This window comes from Perca fluviatilis, chromosome 11 (assembly GCF_010015445.1).
Source record: "Perca fluviatilis chromosome 11, GENO_Pfluv_1.0, whole genome shotgun sequence".
Classification (NCBI taxonomy): Eukaryota; Metazoa; Chordata; class Actinopteri; order Perciformes; family Percidae; genus Perca; species Perca fluviatilis.
Genome location: NC_053122.1, coordinates 23,985,563 through 24,000,713, shown reverse-complemented (window position 1 = coordinate 24,000,713; position 15,151 = coordinate 23,985,563). Strand labels below are relative to the sequence as shown.

At 41.7% G+C, this 15,151-nt stretch overlaps 1 protein-coding gene across 7 annotated transcripts in view; it reads right to left on the bottom strand.

The window, feature by feature from the left end:
* clcn2a (chloride channel, voltage-sensitive 2a) overlaps positions 1 to 15,151 on the bottom strand; it is a 41,063-nt gene that overhangs the window by 4,298 nt on the left and 21,614 nt on the right. For 3 of the 7 annotated variants that reach the window (XM_039815142.1, XM_039815138.1, XM_039815143.1), the window contains exons 3-20: positions 12,258 to 12,389; positions 11,318 to 11,446; positions 10,813 to 10,946; positions 10,373 to 10,453; positions 8,723 to 8,746; positions 8,241 to 8,319; positions 7,524 to 7,649; positions 7,020 to 7,104; positions 6,477 to 6,578; positions 5,899 to 6,001; positions 3,881 to 4,036; positions 3,728 to 3,797; positions 3,526 to 3,636; positions 2,763 to 2,976; positions 2,417 to 2,550; positions 1,406 to 1,650; positions 913 to 1,024; positions 704 to 750 (exon numbers count right to left, since the gene is read on the bottom strand). In XM_039815142.1, coding sequence (XP_039671076.1) covers positions 704 to 750; positions 913 to 1,024; positions 1,406 to 1,650; positions 2,417 to 2,550; positions 2,763 to 2,976; positions 3,526 to 3,636; positions 3,728 to 3,797; positions 3,881 to 4,036; positions 5,899 to 6,001; positions 6,477 to 6,578; positions 7,020 to 7,104; positions 7,524 to 7,649; positions 8,241 to 8,319; positions 8,723 to 8,746; positions 10,373 to 10,453; positions 10,813 to 10,946; positions 11,318 to 11,446; positions 12,258 to 12,389 — 2,084 coding nt within the window. Of the gene's footprint in view, positions 1 to 703; positions 751 to 912; positions 1,025 to 1,405; positions 1,651 to 2,416; positions 2,551 to 2,762; positions 2,977 to 3,525; positions 3,637 to 3,727; positions 3,798 to 3,880; positions 4,037 to 5,898; positions 6,002 to 6,476; positions 6,579 to 7,019; positions 7,105 to 7,523; positions 7,650 to 8,240; positions 8,320 to 8,722; positions 8,747 to 10,372; positions 10,454 to 10,812; positions 10,947 to 11,317; positions 11,447 to 12,257; positions 12,390 to 15,151 lie in introns of those variants that run through there. The other 4 variants (XM_039815140.1, XM_039815139.1, XM_039815141.1 and 1 more) reach the window with 4 other exon arrangements.

Below are 15,151 nucleotides of genomic sequence, written 5' to 3'. Positions count from 1 at the left end.
AACAAGGGGAATGGCATTAAATCGCCAACTGGATGTTAGCAATTAGCTCAATGGACCGCTGTGCCTCAATACAACCTCACGGAGCTGCTAGTGTGACTGTAGACTCGCAGTGTTGTTCACACAACAGAAACAAAGAAAGAATCACACAGTCGGGGCTGCATGATATTTACACTGAGGGAAATATTTGAAACCAAGACTCCATGTTTAAATGGCTGCATCATTACATCAAATATAAATATATGACATACACATTTTCCCAAAAGCTGATATTTGGTAACTTTGGGATCTCCACAATAATTTCAATAAAGTTCCGTGGGTTTTAAACAATGACTGACCCAAGTTGTTAAAGGGGTTTAAAAATAGACAAAACTGTTTTACCTGACTGCCTGACACCATCGTGTATTGCTTAGAAGGTAACCAAAAAATGCTAGCGTGTAGGATGTTCAAAAAACGTTTGACTGGCGGTGAATCTGTTATTTAGTGAGGCGGCAATGACTCACAGAAGTTTTAAAACAAAACTCCACGGCATGAGATCACACAGGAAAACCCTGCTGGCTGTGGGTGGATCCTGCCAATCAGCAGGAGGAAGACGTGGACGGCATATGCGTGGACTCAGAGAGAGCATACACACCCACGCATACGATATGTGTCACATTCATACAGTACACTTGCACCCACACATGTATCCTTCTCTCTTTCTCACCTCCAGCAAGTCCTTGTCTTGGTCAGCACAGGAGAGGGTCTGAGAACCTCGGAGAGAAAAAACAAAAAACAGAGTTTATTCCATTCGGATCTGCTTGTTCTCAATATCCTACATCAGTGTTTTTCTGTGTGGCTTAATATGTGTGTGTGTGTGTGTGTGTGTGTGTGTGTGTGTGTTCGCGCTCTTTTGCAGCAATGTAAAGCACGTACTATTTGGCGTCTCTGGGTCGCTGATGGCTGACACAGTTTTCAAGGCAGATTTTAGAGGGAGTTGAACGTTGGAAACCCCTGGGCTGAAGGAGGAAGACTCCTCTGTGGATATCTACATGGAAAATGTATTAACAGAGGAAGCCAGACACAAGTGTGCATGCGCACACACAAACGGCCCCAGAAGACACAGAAAAGACAAACACGAGCACATGCAGATAAACAAACAGGACAGCACAGGTAAGGGCACAGACGACAGAGACACAGAAGACACGTGTTAATGTAAATGTAGAAATAAAGCACATTTATACAGTTAACAATTACCACTTACCACGACAGTGTTGTCCAAAAACACCATCTGTGCCTTTACCTACTGCTACATGCTTCACAGTACACATGCTGTGCCTGATCCATTTTTTATCTACCGCTACATCCCAACCCAAGCCAGACTTTGCCCCAGCCCAGCCCAGCCCTGGCGCCCCCGCACGCCTCACACCTGTTGGGTGCTCACCAGGAAGCGCACCCCTTGGCGAGCGTTGGTGTTGGTCGAGGCGTTGATGTGGGTGTGGGAGCAGGGGGAGCTGGGCGTGCTGTCGGTGTTCAGGCTGGGCAGGGGATCGTGGTTGCCGTTGTCCTGGGCCAGCCGGCGGAGGTACTCCAGCCTCCGCTGGCGGCCCAGCTGGAAAGAGAGCAGCGACTGGAGCTGCAGTCGCTCTATGGAGCCCAGCAGGATCATCGAGTCTGAAGGAGAAGGAAGGAAGAGGAAGAAAAAGGTGACAGGAAATTTGTTAGGGAGTGTAATGCAGACAAAGCTCACAGAGGTAAAAGTGGAACACCAAATAAAAAAAACAAAAACTGTCATGAAGTGGTTGCATCGACAATGCTGATACAACCACTTCATGACTGATTCAGCATACAGTAGAACAAATGTCAGTTTTAGTAAGCCGTTTAGAGATTTAGTCTACACTCATTGACATACAAGGAACAACCTTCATGAAGACAGGATTTATTGCAGGATTGTTAAATTAGACTGCAGGTTGACTAAGTGTACTGTAGGTTTAAAATGATAATTTTACTTATGATATTCTCTGAATAATCCTATCAAAGGGGTGAAGTCATTTCAACTGGGAAACCATTGAATGCTTGTTGCATTAAGTTTTAAAAACTATCAAATTACATATACTGATTCTGTTCTAGATTTCAGTTCAGTTTCTTAATCATAATGTAGCCAATTGGACTATTTTATTTTGACTGATTGTGTTTTATAGCATTTGATAATTAGAGTTTATTTGTATTTTGTTTTTTAAAAACAAACTAAATGGATTGGTAGAAAAGCATGATTATAATCCCGAAAGTAAGGTATTGATAAAGTATCATTTTGGTTTCTATACTGAAACGCAGGTACTACATCAGCACTAGTATCGAAACAACAGCAGCTTGAAAAAGCTCTAAAAATTGACAGGATCAAATTGACTAGTATCAAGTTGAATGCCGAGACTTGACTTACCGCTGGACTCAACCAGGGCCAGTGTTTTGAGCTGACCAGTCAGCAGCATCTCCTGCAGGTCTCGATAGCAAGAGATAAGAGTGATGTAGCGCACATCCCTGACCATGATGTCCTCCACTCGGATATTGTACTTCCTGAAAGATGGAAGAGGGGAGGAAGTGATGAGAAGAGGGAGCATGAGAGATGTGTATACAGGAGAGGGAAAGAAATGAAAGGCAAGAGAAGGAGAGAGGAGATACAAAACAAACAAGGGCACAGAATCACTTCACAATCAAGAATAACAAATATATAAAAGGGTACAACTCCATCCTGAGCATTCATTGGAACGCTGCAAACAAAGACTCACTCGTGATGTCCCATGCCCAGCTCAGGTAGATAAGGGAGTTTCTTGATGCGGATGATGGAGTCGTACAGTGATGGTTGGAGTGACTGGGCCACGGCGTTGGCCAGGATCACAGCGATCATCACAGGCAGGATGTGGGAGATCTGACCAGTCAGCTCAAACACTATGACTGCTGTGGATACAGTGTGGGTGACTGCTCCAGACAACGCTGCAGCACCTGTGTAGGAGGGAATTAAAGAAACATCTTTTTCTGTCTTCTCCTTAAAGCCATTCATTCAGTTAATAGGGGAGGTTTTAGTGCGTGACCAGGCATCTTTTTTCTTTTTTTTTACAGGAATTAAAAAATTAGACTGTTTAATATTTGATGTTAAATGTGCAAGCTATCTGTGTGTTATTAATCAGAGAAGAGTTTCCTGCAAGACAGCAAATCCAAACCAGATTTTCTGCAGGATGTCATTCTAATTCATAACATTTTGCGCCACCCTGTCACACTTACCAGTGAGTCATGACCGTGGCAATTTTGTATGGAACGATTTTCTATTTTACTTCGGTTCAAAATGTAGTGTTCAGGTTAAATGGAATCAGTTTTCATCAGTCACATTCTATAAGCTGGTATGAAGTGATGAAAATGGCTGCAGCTTTGCAGCGGGGGACGGTTTTAATCACACAGGAGAGAGGAAAAGTGAAAATTGGCCTGAGAATTAGTTATCAAGGCAAATTAGATACAAAATGGTGATTTAAAGCACAGTGTGTAAAAAGAACTCACCAACTACAGCATAACCGCCGGGAACTATGGGATACACGCTGCCGTCAGCATGTATGCCATCAGGAAACATGGTTGCCATGACCTCTCCAACAAGTCTGCCAAATCCTGCACCTGTCCGTCACACGCAGAGAGGAAGGAGTTATTAAAAGTGGTTCTTTACATTGCAGTAGAAATATTAGAAAACACAGAGGAATTTATTCACCGATAAGAAAAACTGGCATGAAGGCCCCGCATGGAACCGGCATGGTGGTGGCCACGGCGGACATCCAGAACTGAAACAGAGAGACAAGTGATGAATCACGGTCAGCCATCAAATACTACACATTTTCTAGACATCGTTATGTCGAAGGCCTACCTTCATGATGATGAAGAGGATGAGTGTGATGAAGACGTTGACCTGTGGGTGTTTCCAGGCGTGGTGGTGGCTGGTGTAGTCAAACTCCTCCGCCACGCCATGGCGGCACCACGTGCGGTTGTCGAACAGTGCGACCAGAGACTCGTGCTGTGTCAGCTGACAGGTCGACATGAGAGAAAGGCTATGTGAATGTCCGTTTCTTATTCTACCATGCCTGACAGACCTGTGCAGGAGGCCTTAAAGCGCCCATATTATGCTCATTTTCAGGTTCATAACTGTATTTTAAGGTTGTACCAGAATAGGTTTACATGGTTTAATTTTCAAAAAACACCATATTGTTGTTGTACTGCACAGCTCTCTCTCACTGCTGCAGATCCTCTTTTCACCTGGTTTCTGTTTTAGCTACAGAGTGAGACCTCTTTTCATCTTCTTCTTCTGTACTATCTTTGATTGCACTCGCACATGCTCAGTAGCTCAGATGTAGATCATGTCAGCTAGCTAACTCTAGAGACAGTAAAAGAAAGCCTGTTTCTCCAACTTTGGTCAGTTACAAGACAGGATTAGCTGGGAGACTTCTAAATGAGGGCGCACATGTAAGTAGTTCTTTTGTAGATTATGGTGAACTTGTGTGTGTTGTAGCAGTGCTTTGCTATTGAGAACGACGTAGCATGCTAGCGTTAGCGTTAGCCGGCTAACGCTATCATTAGCCGGCTAACGCTAACGCTATGAGCTAACGGTTGTGGTTAGCCAGCTCATTTCGGACTGTGACGTCACAGTCCGAGGCCGATTTTGAACAGCTCACTAGGAGACTGAAAGCAGGACACATTCAGAAACCGTATCTCACTCAAAACAGCATGGATGGATTTTTTTCAAAGTCTGTATGTGTGTGGAAGCACCAGAGACACAAAAGAACACCCCAAATCCCAGAAAAAGTGTTTTTTTCATAATATGGGCACTTTAAAGGTCAGCAGCAAAGGCTGTGTTGGGATCTACATCTGCTGGAAATCCCTGCAGCCAAAAATGCTGCATTTGATACTTGATATGTTTTAATTGTTTTATTATAGTTTGTTTTCAATAAATCCCAGGACTCCCTTAATGATAGCATTAATGATACTGAGTGGATTACCTGGGAGAAATAAAGTATATTGAACTAAATTAAAATTTGTAATCTGTGCACTGCAAAGATACTCTAATTGTCATTTTGGGTGCTATTGACTTAAAAAAAGAGAAAAAAACTGCTATCAGGGTAAGATCATTTCACCTGCTTTACAACTCCAATTGTTTCCAATATTGTGTAGAAACGAAAAACGAAGTGTAACTTGATGCTAGTTCAGCAACTTGTCTTATTCTGTTTTGTGTCAGGATTTTGACAATACTTTTTAACTGTCTGAAAACTGCACACGACAAATAAAAGTTATTCTCTCAACTCACTAGCAGATGTTGTCTGAAAGGCTCAAAACCAATGTAAATGGCTTGTTATGCAGGACGATTGTGCAGTGCGGCAAGTCCGGAGGCAACACCAGCACTCAAATGGTGGGCTCTGCTGCATCTCTGAAAAAGCTCACACTACATTTTCCTTTGTTGTGTCAACTGTCAGACGTTTCCAGTGGCAGGACAAAGTGTCTGCAACCAGAGGTGTATAGTTTTATTTTTGCTGCAATGTTGCATCAGGCAAGTTTTTTATTTAGCAACTCTTAACATTCATCAATTAAGAAGCACACGTAGAAAAGCCTAAATATAAAATGATACTAAGACAATAAACATCCGTTTTCTGTTGTTGGCATTTGTTCAAAGGCAAAAAGCAAATACTTGTTATAAATTTGCTTTATCATTAAAGTAATCCATATCAGGAAAAAGAAAACACAGCTATTGAACAATTTATGCTAGAAGTATATAATAAGAGGAGCACAAAATAACCCACAACCAACTCTCACTTCGTTTAAAATTACCATCAATCATGAAACGACAGTCAAGGCTGGCATTCGTGCTGTCATAAGAGTGTGAAATTATTTTCTCACCTGTCCCGCCATGAACTGCCCGAAGCCCGGAGGGAACGTGAGAGTGGAGATCAGCAGGGTGACGAGAGCGGGATACACCAGACGCCTGACCGGAAGAGATGGACTGTGGGGTCATTAATGGGTGTGCTTGTCACACTGTATGTGCATGTTTGATTTCTGGGTGGTGAGAATGGAAGAACTATAAATGGCTCCATGTGATGTGTGAAACTGACCAAACTCATACAAGGACATCACCTACATCTCTCAATACTACATTAACATTGTGATATAAGCAAACCAATTTAAACACAAGTTTATGGGCACACAAGCAAGATTTTGATCCTTCTTGGGTCTAGTTACAGTTTAACTGATTAAAATCTGGCTTATCGAGATGCATCTTCAATATTTGTTGGGATTTTAAAAGAAAAATACAATATTTTGGGAAATACACATGTTCACTTTCTTGCAAAGTGTTAGATGAGAAGATTGATACCCCTTCTCACGAGAGTGGTATCGATCCTCTCACCCAACTACCGGCAAGAACGCAAATAAGTGCATTTCCAAAAATGTTAGAATCAGGAATTAGATAAGATACTCACTTCCTCAGCAAGAACTTGTTAATAGTCTTCTGCTTCCTCATGCACTCTACAATCAGCCGGTTCAGGTAGACAAACAGAGCACCACCAAAACCACAGGCAATCCTACAGACAGACAAAGACACACATGTTCAGTCTATTGAAGGTGATACAGAAGAGCATCCTGGGACAAAACTGAAAAGCAATCACACTGCCACTGAAATACAATTTGACTGCAGCTGGTTAAGTCACTTTTCTGGGGCTTTTTGACAGGAAGCCAACCGATATTAAGTTCTTGTTTTTCTCTATAAAAACGTTTTGGCATCAAACTAATCAAATTTGGCACGTGCTGATGTGGATACAGTCTCTACTTGTAATCAGCAGAGTAAAAAGTCAATTTCATGCCCCGTTCATCGAATACAAATCAACCTTCAGACTCTCAGCAGGAATGTGAAATGTGACCGGGAGGAGACTACAGACAATGATCTCTTCAGTAACTCAGGCTCCAAACTGCTCTGGGATCAGGACTCCGTTGAATGTGGCGTCAGTCCAGAGAAACACACTCACCCGAGGATGGCGAACGCCGGCAGCTCCTGAAGATCAAATGGAAAGTCAAGACGGAAACGGGTCTTAAAAAGAGCAGTGATGGTCTCTGAGGAAAAAGAAGATTGTTGTCACTGTGTGTAGACTGCATAGCAATATGTCTATTTGTTACAGATGCACATATATTACACTGACCTTTAAAAGGGACTGGACACTAGTACAAAATGTTTATATTGGTAAACTGTATTAAAATATCTGCTTACAAATACAGAATCACATATTACGTGATGGTCAATTCTACACATGGAGGTTTAAATAATATTAACCATTTCCTTTAAAGTGATTACTAATATAAAGTATGATGATCTCTTTCCAGTTCTAATTTTATGAGATCTTATTTATTATCAATCCAGAAAACTGAAAAAACACACCATAGCAAAGTCACACACAGAGTTACACAAACGCAGAAAAAACTGCTATACAAATGTTGAATAAGGACTTTGATACATAAAAATATTCCGCCCTTACCTTCCTCCTGGTTCCACACCGCCAGCACTCTGAATATGAAGGCACTGAAGGTGGCTGCAAAGAAGCCCCTCCAGTAGTTCCTCACCGCAAAAAACGTGGAAGTGACCTCAATACTGAACAGCACCCCTGAAACACACACACACACACACACACACACACACACACACTTTAAAGACATTCCCACTCAGAGACTTTTTTCAAGAAATAGTTGAAAGTTTATTTGTCCCAAGGGAGATTTGTCTTAGACAAAAGGCTGCCACATAAAAATACATATAATATGATACATACATGGACAGACACAAGACATTAAATACATACATTGATGTATGGAAAGGGGCCAGGATAAGTTGGCAACTCCATCTGCTGAGGGATTTTTTTTTTTAAATCTAAATTTCTAGACGTGGATCTAAGTTTGGATGAAATGGTACATTTTGAACCGACAGTGGCTCTAAAGGAAAGGTTAATGGGGTCACCTAAAACATTTGGAAACATCCTTTGATGTGACTATTCATTCAAAATGTTATGTCAATCGTTGCCAATAGTTGCCGAGACACAGTATGTTGCTCTGAATCAAAGAGATAGATAGACAGATAGACTGACCATGATTGGCAACTGCTTTCCTGCTAGCGGGGTAAATATTCTCATCTAATTAGCTCCCGTAATTATTTACCATAACTAGATACCATTCAATCAGAGGCTGAAGCCATGTTGTCTTACCTCCGATGGGGGCAGCGAAGCAGCAGCCCACACCCACTGCACAGGCAGCCGACAGCATCTCTGTATTCCTCAGCTCGTTCTGTCCGAAAAGAGTCAGACACACACACACACACACACACACACAATCAAATCCCAACAGGTGCACATGTACGTGCAAATGCCACAAATACTGTACACAATACAACAAATGCATGTCTCATGAAAAAAACAACTGTTTACAAATGCAACAGTTTAAGCTGCTGCTGTATCTTTTGACATTGGATGAGATTACATATGAGTGGTGAGATATGGGAGGCCATAATTGAAAACCCAGGATTGAGTGTTGAAATCAATGCCTCGCTGTGATGGTTCGCTGAACAGAATCAAACGGGCAGACCAATGGAAAAGCATCAATCTAACTCTGCTTCTGAAATGGACAGCATGGATTACTAATGTTGATGTAATTGCCAAAAAAGAAACTATCTGACTCGTGCATTTCATACCTTGCTTCCCTCAAAGGGCTCTTCCTTTAGCAGTGAAAGTGGAAGAAAAAAAAAAAAAGAGAAATGTTTGTGAGTGCGATCTGTACAAGTGCAGAGGTTACCTTCTATTTCTGCTCCTGGAAGACATCCAACTTATTATCCAAACCACACAAAATCAAAACAAGCGGCGAATGAGCTTCAGCACAGTCTTGATTCAGCAGTGAACTGAATTATCTTTTTCCCAAAATGATTATGTTTAATGGCTGCACAGTCGACCCCTGGACTATTTCAGTCTGTCTAACTGCGCTGACATGAGTTTTTCTTCCTCCTCATCACTGCAGGTTATCTTCTTCCGTATTGATGCTGATGCTGGTGCTGCTGGTACATGGAGGAGAAGCATTGCACACTTTCCACTGCCAAAATAGACAGAAGCCCAGGGTGTGGTCTCACATGAGTGGAGGTCAGAGTGTGTCCTGGGGAACGGCAGAAAGTCAAGTAAAACATCAAGGCAAAGAATATCTGTGATTGTGTGTGTGTGTGTGTGTGTGTGGTGCGCTGCCTCTCTATACTTTCACACTTTCAAATGGACCCAAAATGCCTTTAAATAAATCTTTCAATTTCAAAAGTTAGGCACAAATTTAGGTTGTGTCTCTGAAAAAAAAAACTACGGTATGTTTTAAAGTACTGTCACCAGTGGCAACGGCCACCCTGATACAGTCGCGGCCCCCGCCACGCAAGTTTCATATGCATAATATGCAAGATGCTAATTAAAGCTGTGTAGCCTTGTTGTCCTTTTAAAAAAAAGCACAACAAGGCTATTCAAAGAAAAATTAATCTGCTATTACATGTACACAGATACATAAAACATTAAAACAGGATTGTTGTGGAACTCAAAACAGTTGAACATGAAAGTGATATCAATCTCCTCGTCTCACTTTTGGACATAAAGCAAAATGTCATAAAATAGTAAACTATTCCTTTAAAGCTGCAATCTGTAATGTCATGTTGGATTTGTTGGAGGTGTCATGCAGTGTCACTGAATTTGAACTGAAGCGATTAAGTTAGAAGACTGGTATGACCTAACACAAACATGATCAATATTTTTTAAATATTTAAGTGTAGAGAGAGCACCAACTTCTGTAATGGCATGTCAATTAAGAAACGTCAATGATTTAATCTCTAATCTCTCGATTCGGAGCAGAGGACCACATATAGACAACCGGCTTGGTATAAAGGCACACCGAGCCTGTTGTCTATATGGTCATCTGCTCTGAACCTGAACAGGCACGCTTCTGACTGCTACGTGTAGCTACTGTACATGCTAACTTCAGGGAAACCTGTAATCTTGGTTGCAGATGTTGTTATTTTCTCCCCAATTTCGGATCACATTCCTGCTGGAACATGTCCAGTTGTGTAGTTTTTGGTTTTGAAGCCTTTGTTGGTGATTTCTCATGATAGAAAGTGCCACTATACTCCGCAACAGTCAGTCTTTGGCTGCAATAATGGACGGGAAGAAGCCCAAGTGTTGACGTTGACACATGTATTGGGTGCAATCTACCCAGATGCGGTATAACATGTAAACAGTGTATAATAGGTCTCTTTTAAAAGTAAACTCAAACTGTGCATCAGGAAATCGGCATTCCTTTCTATAAATGTGGTTACCATCCTCACCATGTAAATCCCACCAAAAAGAGGAGCCATGAATTTGCTCAGGAGAGCGGCGCACAGACTGGCAACATGAACGAAGGGTCCCTGAGAGGAAGGATGAAGAGAAATCAGGATGTAAGTAGACAGGATATGATTAAAAGCACATTTTAGTAGAGCATGCTGCACTCAGGTTCAGGGGCATAAACCTTGCACGATTAAAGCCTGCTCAGACTCAAATTAAAAACAACTTTATAACCCCCCCCAAATAGGAAAATGCAAGTGTTATTAGCAGTAAATCACTTTTAGTTTTCATTTTAATTAGCTTTAATTAGATTAGAAGAAGCTAAATGATTATATCCTTCCCAACAGGAAACTTCAAAAACTGTCAAGCAATCTGTCATGTGTCAATAGTATAGCCAAGAAGACTGTGATGGTAAGAGATGAAGGAAAAAGAAACCCTCTACCTCCTTCCCCAGAGGCATCCCACTGCCCAGAGCACAGGTCAGACCGATGACTTTGGCCACAAACGTCTTAAACGTCAGGTACTCCTTCAGGACAACCCCCCTCAGTATCGTCTTCATCTCTGGAATACCTGAACCTGGGTAATGAAAAAGAAAGAGATGCCAGGTGGGATGTGGTGATGGAGCGGAGAGAAAGGATTAGTTGAAAGAAAAGTAATTACAGAGAGAGGGATGAGGGGAATAAATGAAGAGCGAGGAAGGTGGGTGAGGGGAAAAGCTGATTGATTTGCATATAGTTTTCTGTATGCACATCTCATCAGAGGGAGATCGTATGGATTTCCTGCAGACGTGACCACTAAGACACCTACAGCATATGTCCTTGGAGGCCTTATGGTGCATTATAGAGTCAATTACAATATTCAAACACAGAAATATGACCGGAAATTTGAATATATTATGTTTATGCATGACCTGTTCAAATGTGTGTAAGTGTGTATGTGCGTCTTACCCACAGCCTGAGGGGCCAGAATCTGTGTGAATCCTGCTGAGAAAGTGATGAGCACTACAGGGTAGGTGACCCAGGCGATGTACTGCAGAAGCATGTTACTGTCCAGTCCACCATACATCCACTTCTGTGCTGCACACGCACACGCACGCACACACACACACACACACACACACACACACACACACACACACACACACACACACACACACACACACACGTAACTTCATCTCAGTATAATGCAGTAGAAAACTAAACCATTTAACAACCAGTTTCCCCATCTAACAATATTTAACAGTTGTGAATATATTCACCCAATTCCTCTGATCTTCATTATAGGTTAAAATAATCAATTCTCCAACTAAAATCAATCTTTGTTTGAATGATCTTTTTGGGGGTCAATTCTTAATGTAAACATTAGGTTGCTCCTTGCTTGTACAAGAGAATCAGTCACTGAGAATCTCTTTTACCGTATATAAAAGCAAAATTGGTATTGTAACCGAAATTTCCCTAACCTAATTGATATTGAATCAAATCAGATTGTGAATCGGAATCGAAATGATTTGGGAAATCCTTGCCGATACCCAGCCCAGCCTTCATTCCCACCCTTTGACCTCCCATCTCTACCTTATTCATGCATTTGCCTGCACCTGTAGCAGCTTTGTGGCCTCCTCGTCCTTATCAGACAATACATTACAAGACAAAGATACAGACCATTTTATGGTATTTTATATCAATTTATCCTTTAAATATAAAAAAACAACACTTTATTAGCTCAATACAACTCTGCAGCAGAATGCCAGTAATATGTATTAATACCATCTTCACACCACACCTGACAAGGCCTGGGTTAATACCTTGCTGCCCTTTATTCACTGTCCATCTATCCACCTGTCTTTCTAGCGCTTTCCTCTTTTTTTCTGGCTCTCTGTCTCTTTCCTACCTTCTTGGCAGAAGGCGATGGCGTAGTCCATGACCCAGCTGACAAGAGCCATGAGCAGCCCCAGCAGAATGAGGAAGATCCAGTCCTCCCCCACCCGCGAGATCAGGAACTTCTGGCAGCGGGACGCACACACTGACGACACAGAGGAAGGGACAGAGGAAAAGGGGGGGCATTTTAGGCCTCTATTTATATAGGACAGTTGAAGACATGAAAGGGGAGAGAGAATGACATGCAGCAAAGGGCCACAGGGTGGAGTCGAACCTGCGGCTGCTGCATAGAGTAGTAAATAGTAAATATCTATATATGGGGGCCTGCTCTACCAGGTGAGCTATCCAGGTACCCATTTTATTATATTTTATAGACCAAATGATTAGTAGGATAATCGACAAAAATATTGGCAGATTAATGGATAAAGAAAATAATAGTTAGTTGCAGCCCTATCAGGAACGTATTTTACTACTGAGAAATTTGTAGACAAGATTCAGCAAATTAATGTCTATTATGTTGTATTCTACTCCGGTAACATCATTCTGAATTAGCTGAAATTTCCTGAACAGAAAGAAAAAAACAATTACTCTCATGCTGTGTGAATAAAGGACCCAATTTCACATGAAAAACTAAAGGAGAATGGTGTATTATAAAGACAATGATTAGATTGGACGGAGAGATATCCATTTAACCTGCACGAGCGAGCAGCTGAAATAACAACAAACTGGAGGTTATTATGTGGTGAATATGTTGAGTGTGAGCATCACTTCATCCACCTCAAATATAAAGAATACAGAGACAAAACAAAAATGGGTCACGGTTAAAAATTCTACCATTACATTATAATCTATAACTCTGAGCTAGGTCAGCTAAAAGAAGCATCACTGGACTCATTTCCTCTCTCTTCTCTGCGGACACGCCAAAACCTGGAATTCACTTCAACATTCAGAGCATTCATAGATGTGCCCGTCCCAAGAGAAGCTAAAGGTATGCTACTAACACATTTACCAGATCCATATTTCATATTTTACTCTCCCGCTTTGAAAGTCATAGAGGGATTAACACATCACTGGTTATAGATTTTTCTTTAATAGGATCTGTTGACAATAAGAAAAGTAAAGAATATCGACAGACTTATCCTTTAAGGCTGAATTGAATTCCACTCTAAAACTATTTCATCTGGACATTTTACTTGTGGAAAGTTTCAAGCTTTAAAAATTTAAGAATGGCTCCAAACCATTTCTAAAATCACATAAACATAACGAGACATTGTTACCCCCTTTATCCTTTACTTTTTTTTTTGATTATTTTTTGGGCATTTTCGGCCTTTATTTTTGACAGGACAGATGACATGAAAGGGGAGAGAGAGGGGGAATGACGTGCAGCCAGGGCCGCAGGTCGGAGCTGAACCCGGTCCCACTGCATCGAGAAGAAAACCTCTATATATGGGCACCCGCTCCACCAACCGAACTATCCGGGAGCCCATCCTTTACTTGTTTTAACTTTTCTTTTTCTACAATAAGTCAAATTTGTGACTATGCTGCTTGTACAATTGGAAAAGAAGTAGTACTCCCCTTTATGATTGTGTTCACAAATATTTCTTGCCGTTTGAATGACATTGCTACTGTCTAGACAATCATTAAAAATATACTAAATGACATTGCATTAGTCTTTCTGGTGCAGGAATTCGGGTCACAGGCGATTCTGAAGTCTCCTGAGGGAGGGAACTGTGTGCATGATGGGGCGAGCTGCCTGGCCAGGCCACCTGCTGGATGGTAAGTTGCCAAGAGAGAACATACACATACAAACGCACTCATGTGCAGACAAACCCATCACACGGGACACACCAATGTCAGAGAGAAATATTTAAACAATAAATATATATCTGTGCAGATTAGAATGCACAGATCCATTTGGATGAAGCTGGGCACACACACACACACACACACACACACACACACACACACACACACACACACACACACACACACACACACACACACACACACACACACACACACACACACACACACACACACACACACACACACACACACACACACACACACACACACACACACACACACACACACATACTTCCGTGTGCATCTTGGCTCACGCTAACATCCGCAGGCTCAGTGGCGATCGCAGATGTCTTCTCCTGATCCCGTTATGAAAATCACACCCAACACCAGACATTTTCTCCACCTCTGCTAGTCCTGCATTGCATTACCTGAAGCCAACTATATGTAAATCAGGAATACATTTTTTTTTTTTCAAAGTCAAAATAACTGCAGTGAGGCAGTACATATTTCCCGCTCTTCATCATGACCAGTAGCAGAGCCCTTGGCTGCATGTGTAGGCTGCCTTGTTCAAAAGCTGCAGCTCCAGTTACTGATCTGAACCGAGGCACACTCATAGTCCATCATCCACAGAGATGATGTTCCCACACAGATACATCATGAGAGGAAAACACTAAAACTCCCACATCCACCAAATCTGAAGATTCTCTCCTTTACACATTGCTTAACAAGACAACAGCAGAACCTGTCCAGCCTGAGCGTCCAGCCTGGGCGTCTATCTAAAGACAAGGCTAAAAATACAAACATAGCTTGATCTACGAGCACATAGCACAAAGACCGCAAGCACACAAATCACTCTGGCTGGCTCCTGATCTGAGACTGATTGTTTTAAATGGCTTCCATTACAGCGAGCGAGCAAGGCTGATATAGTGTAGCTTTCACCTGTGGCGAAATGTATCAGATCACTAGTCACCAGGACAAAGAGGCAGAAACGGCTTGTGGAAAAAAGCCACACTGGCTCACTTGTGCAAACGTGAAAACAAACTGGATTTCTCTCCTTTTACATTTTCTAAATTTTTTTTTAGAGATTATCTAATCATGTTT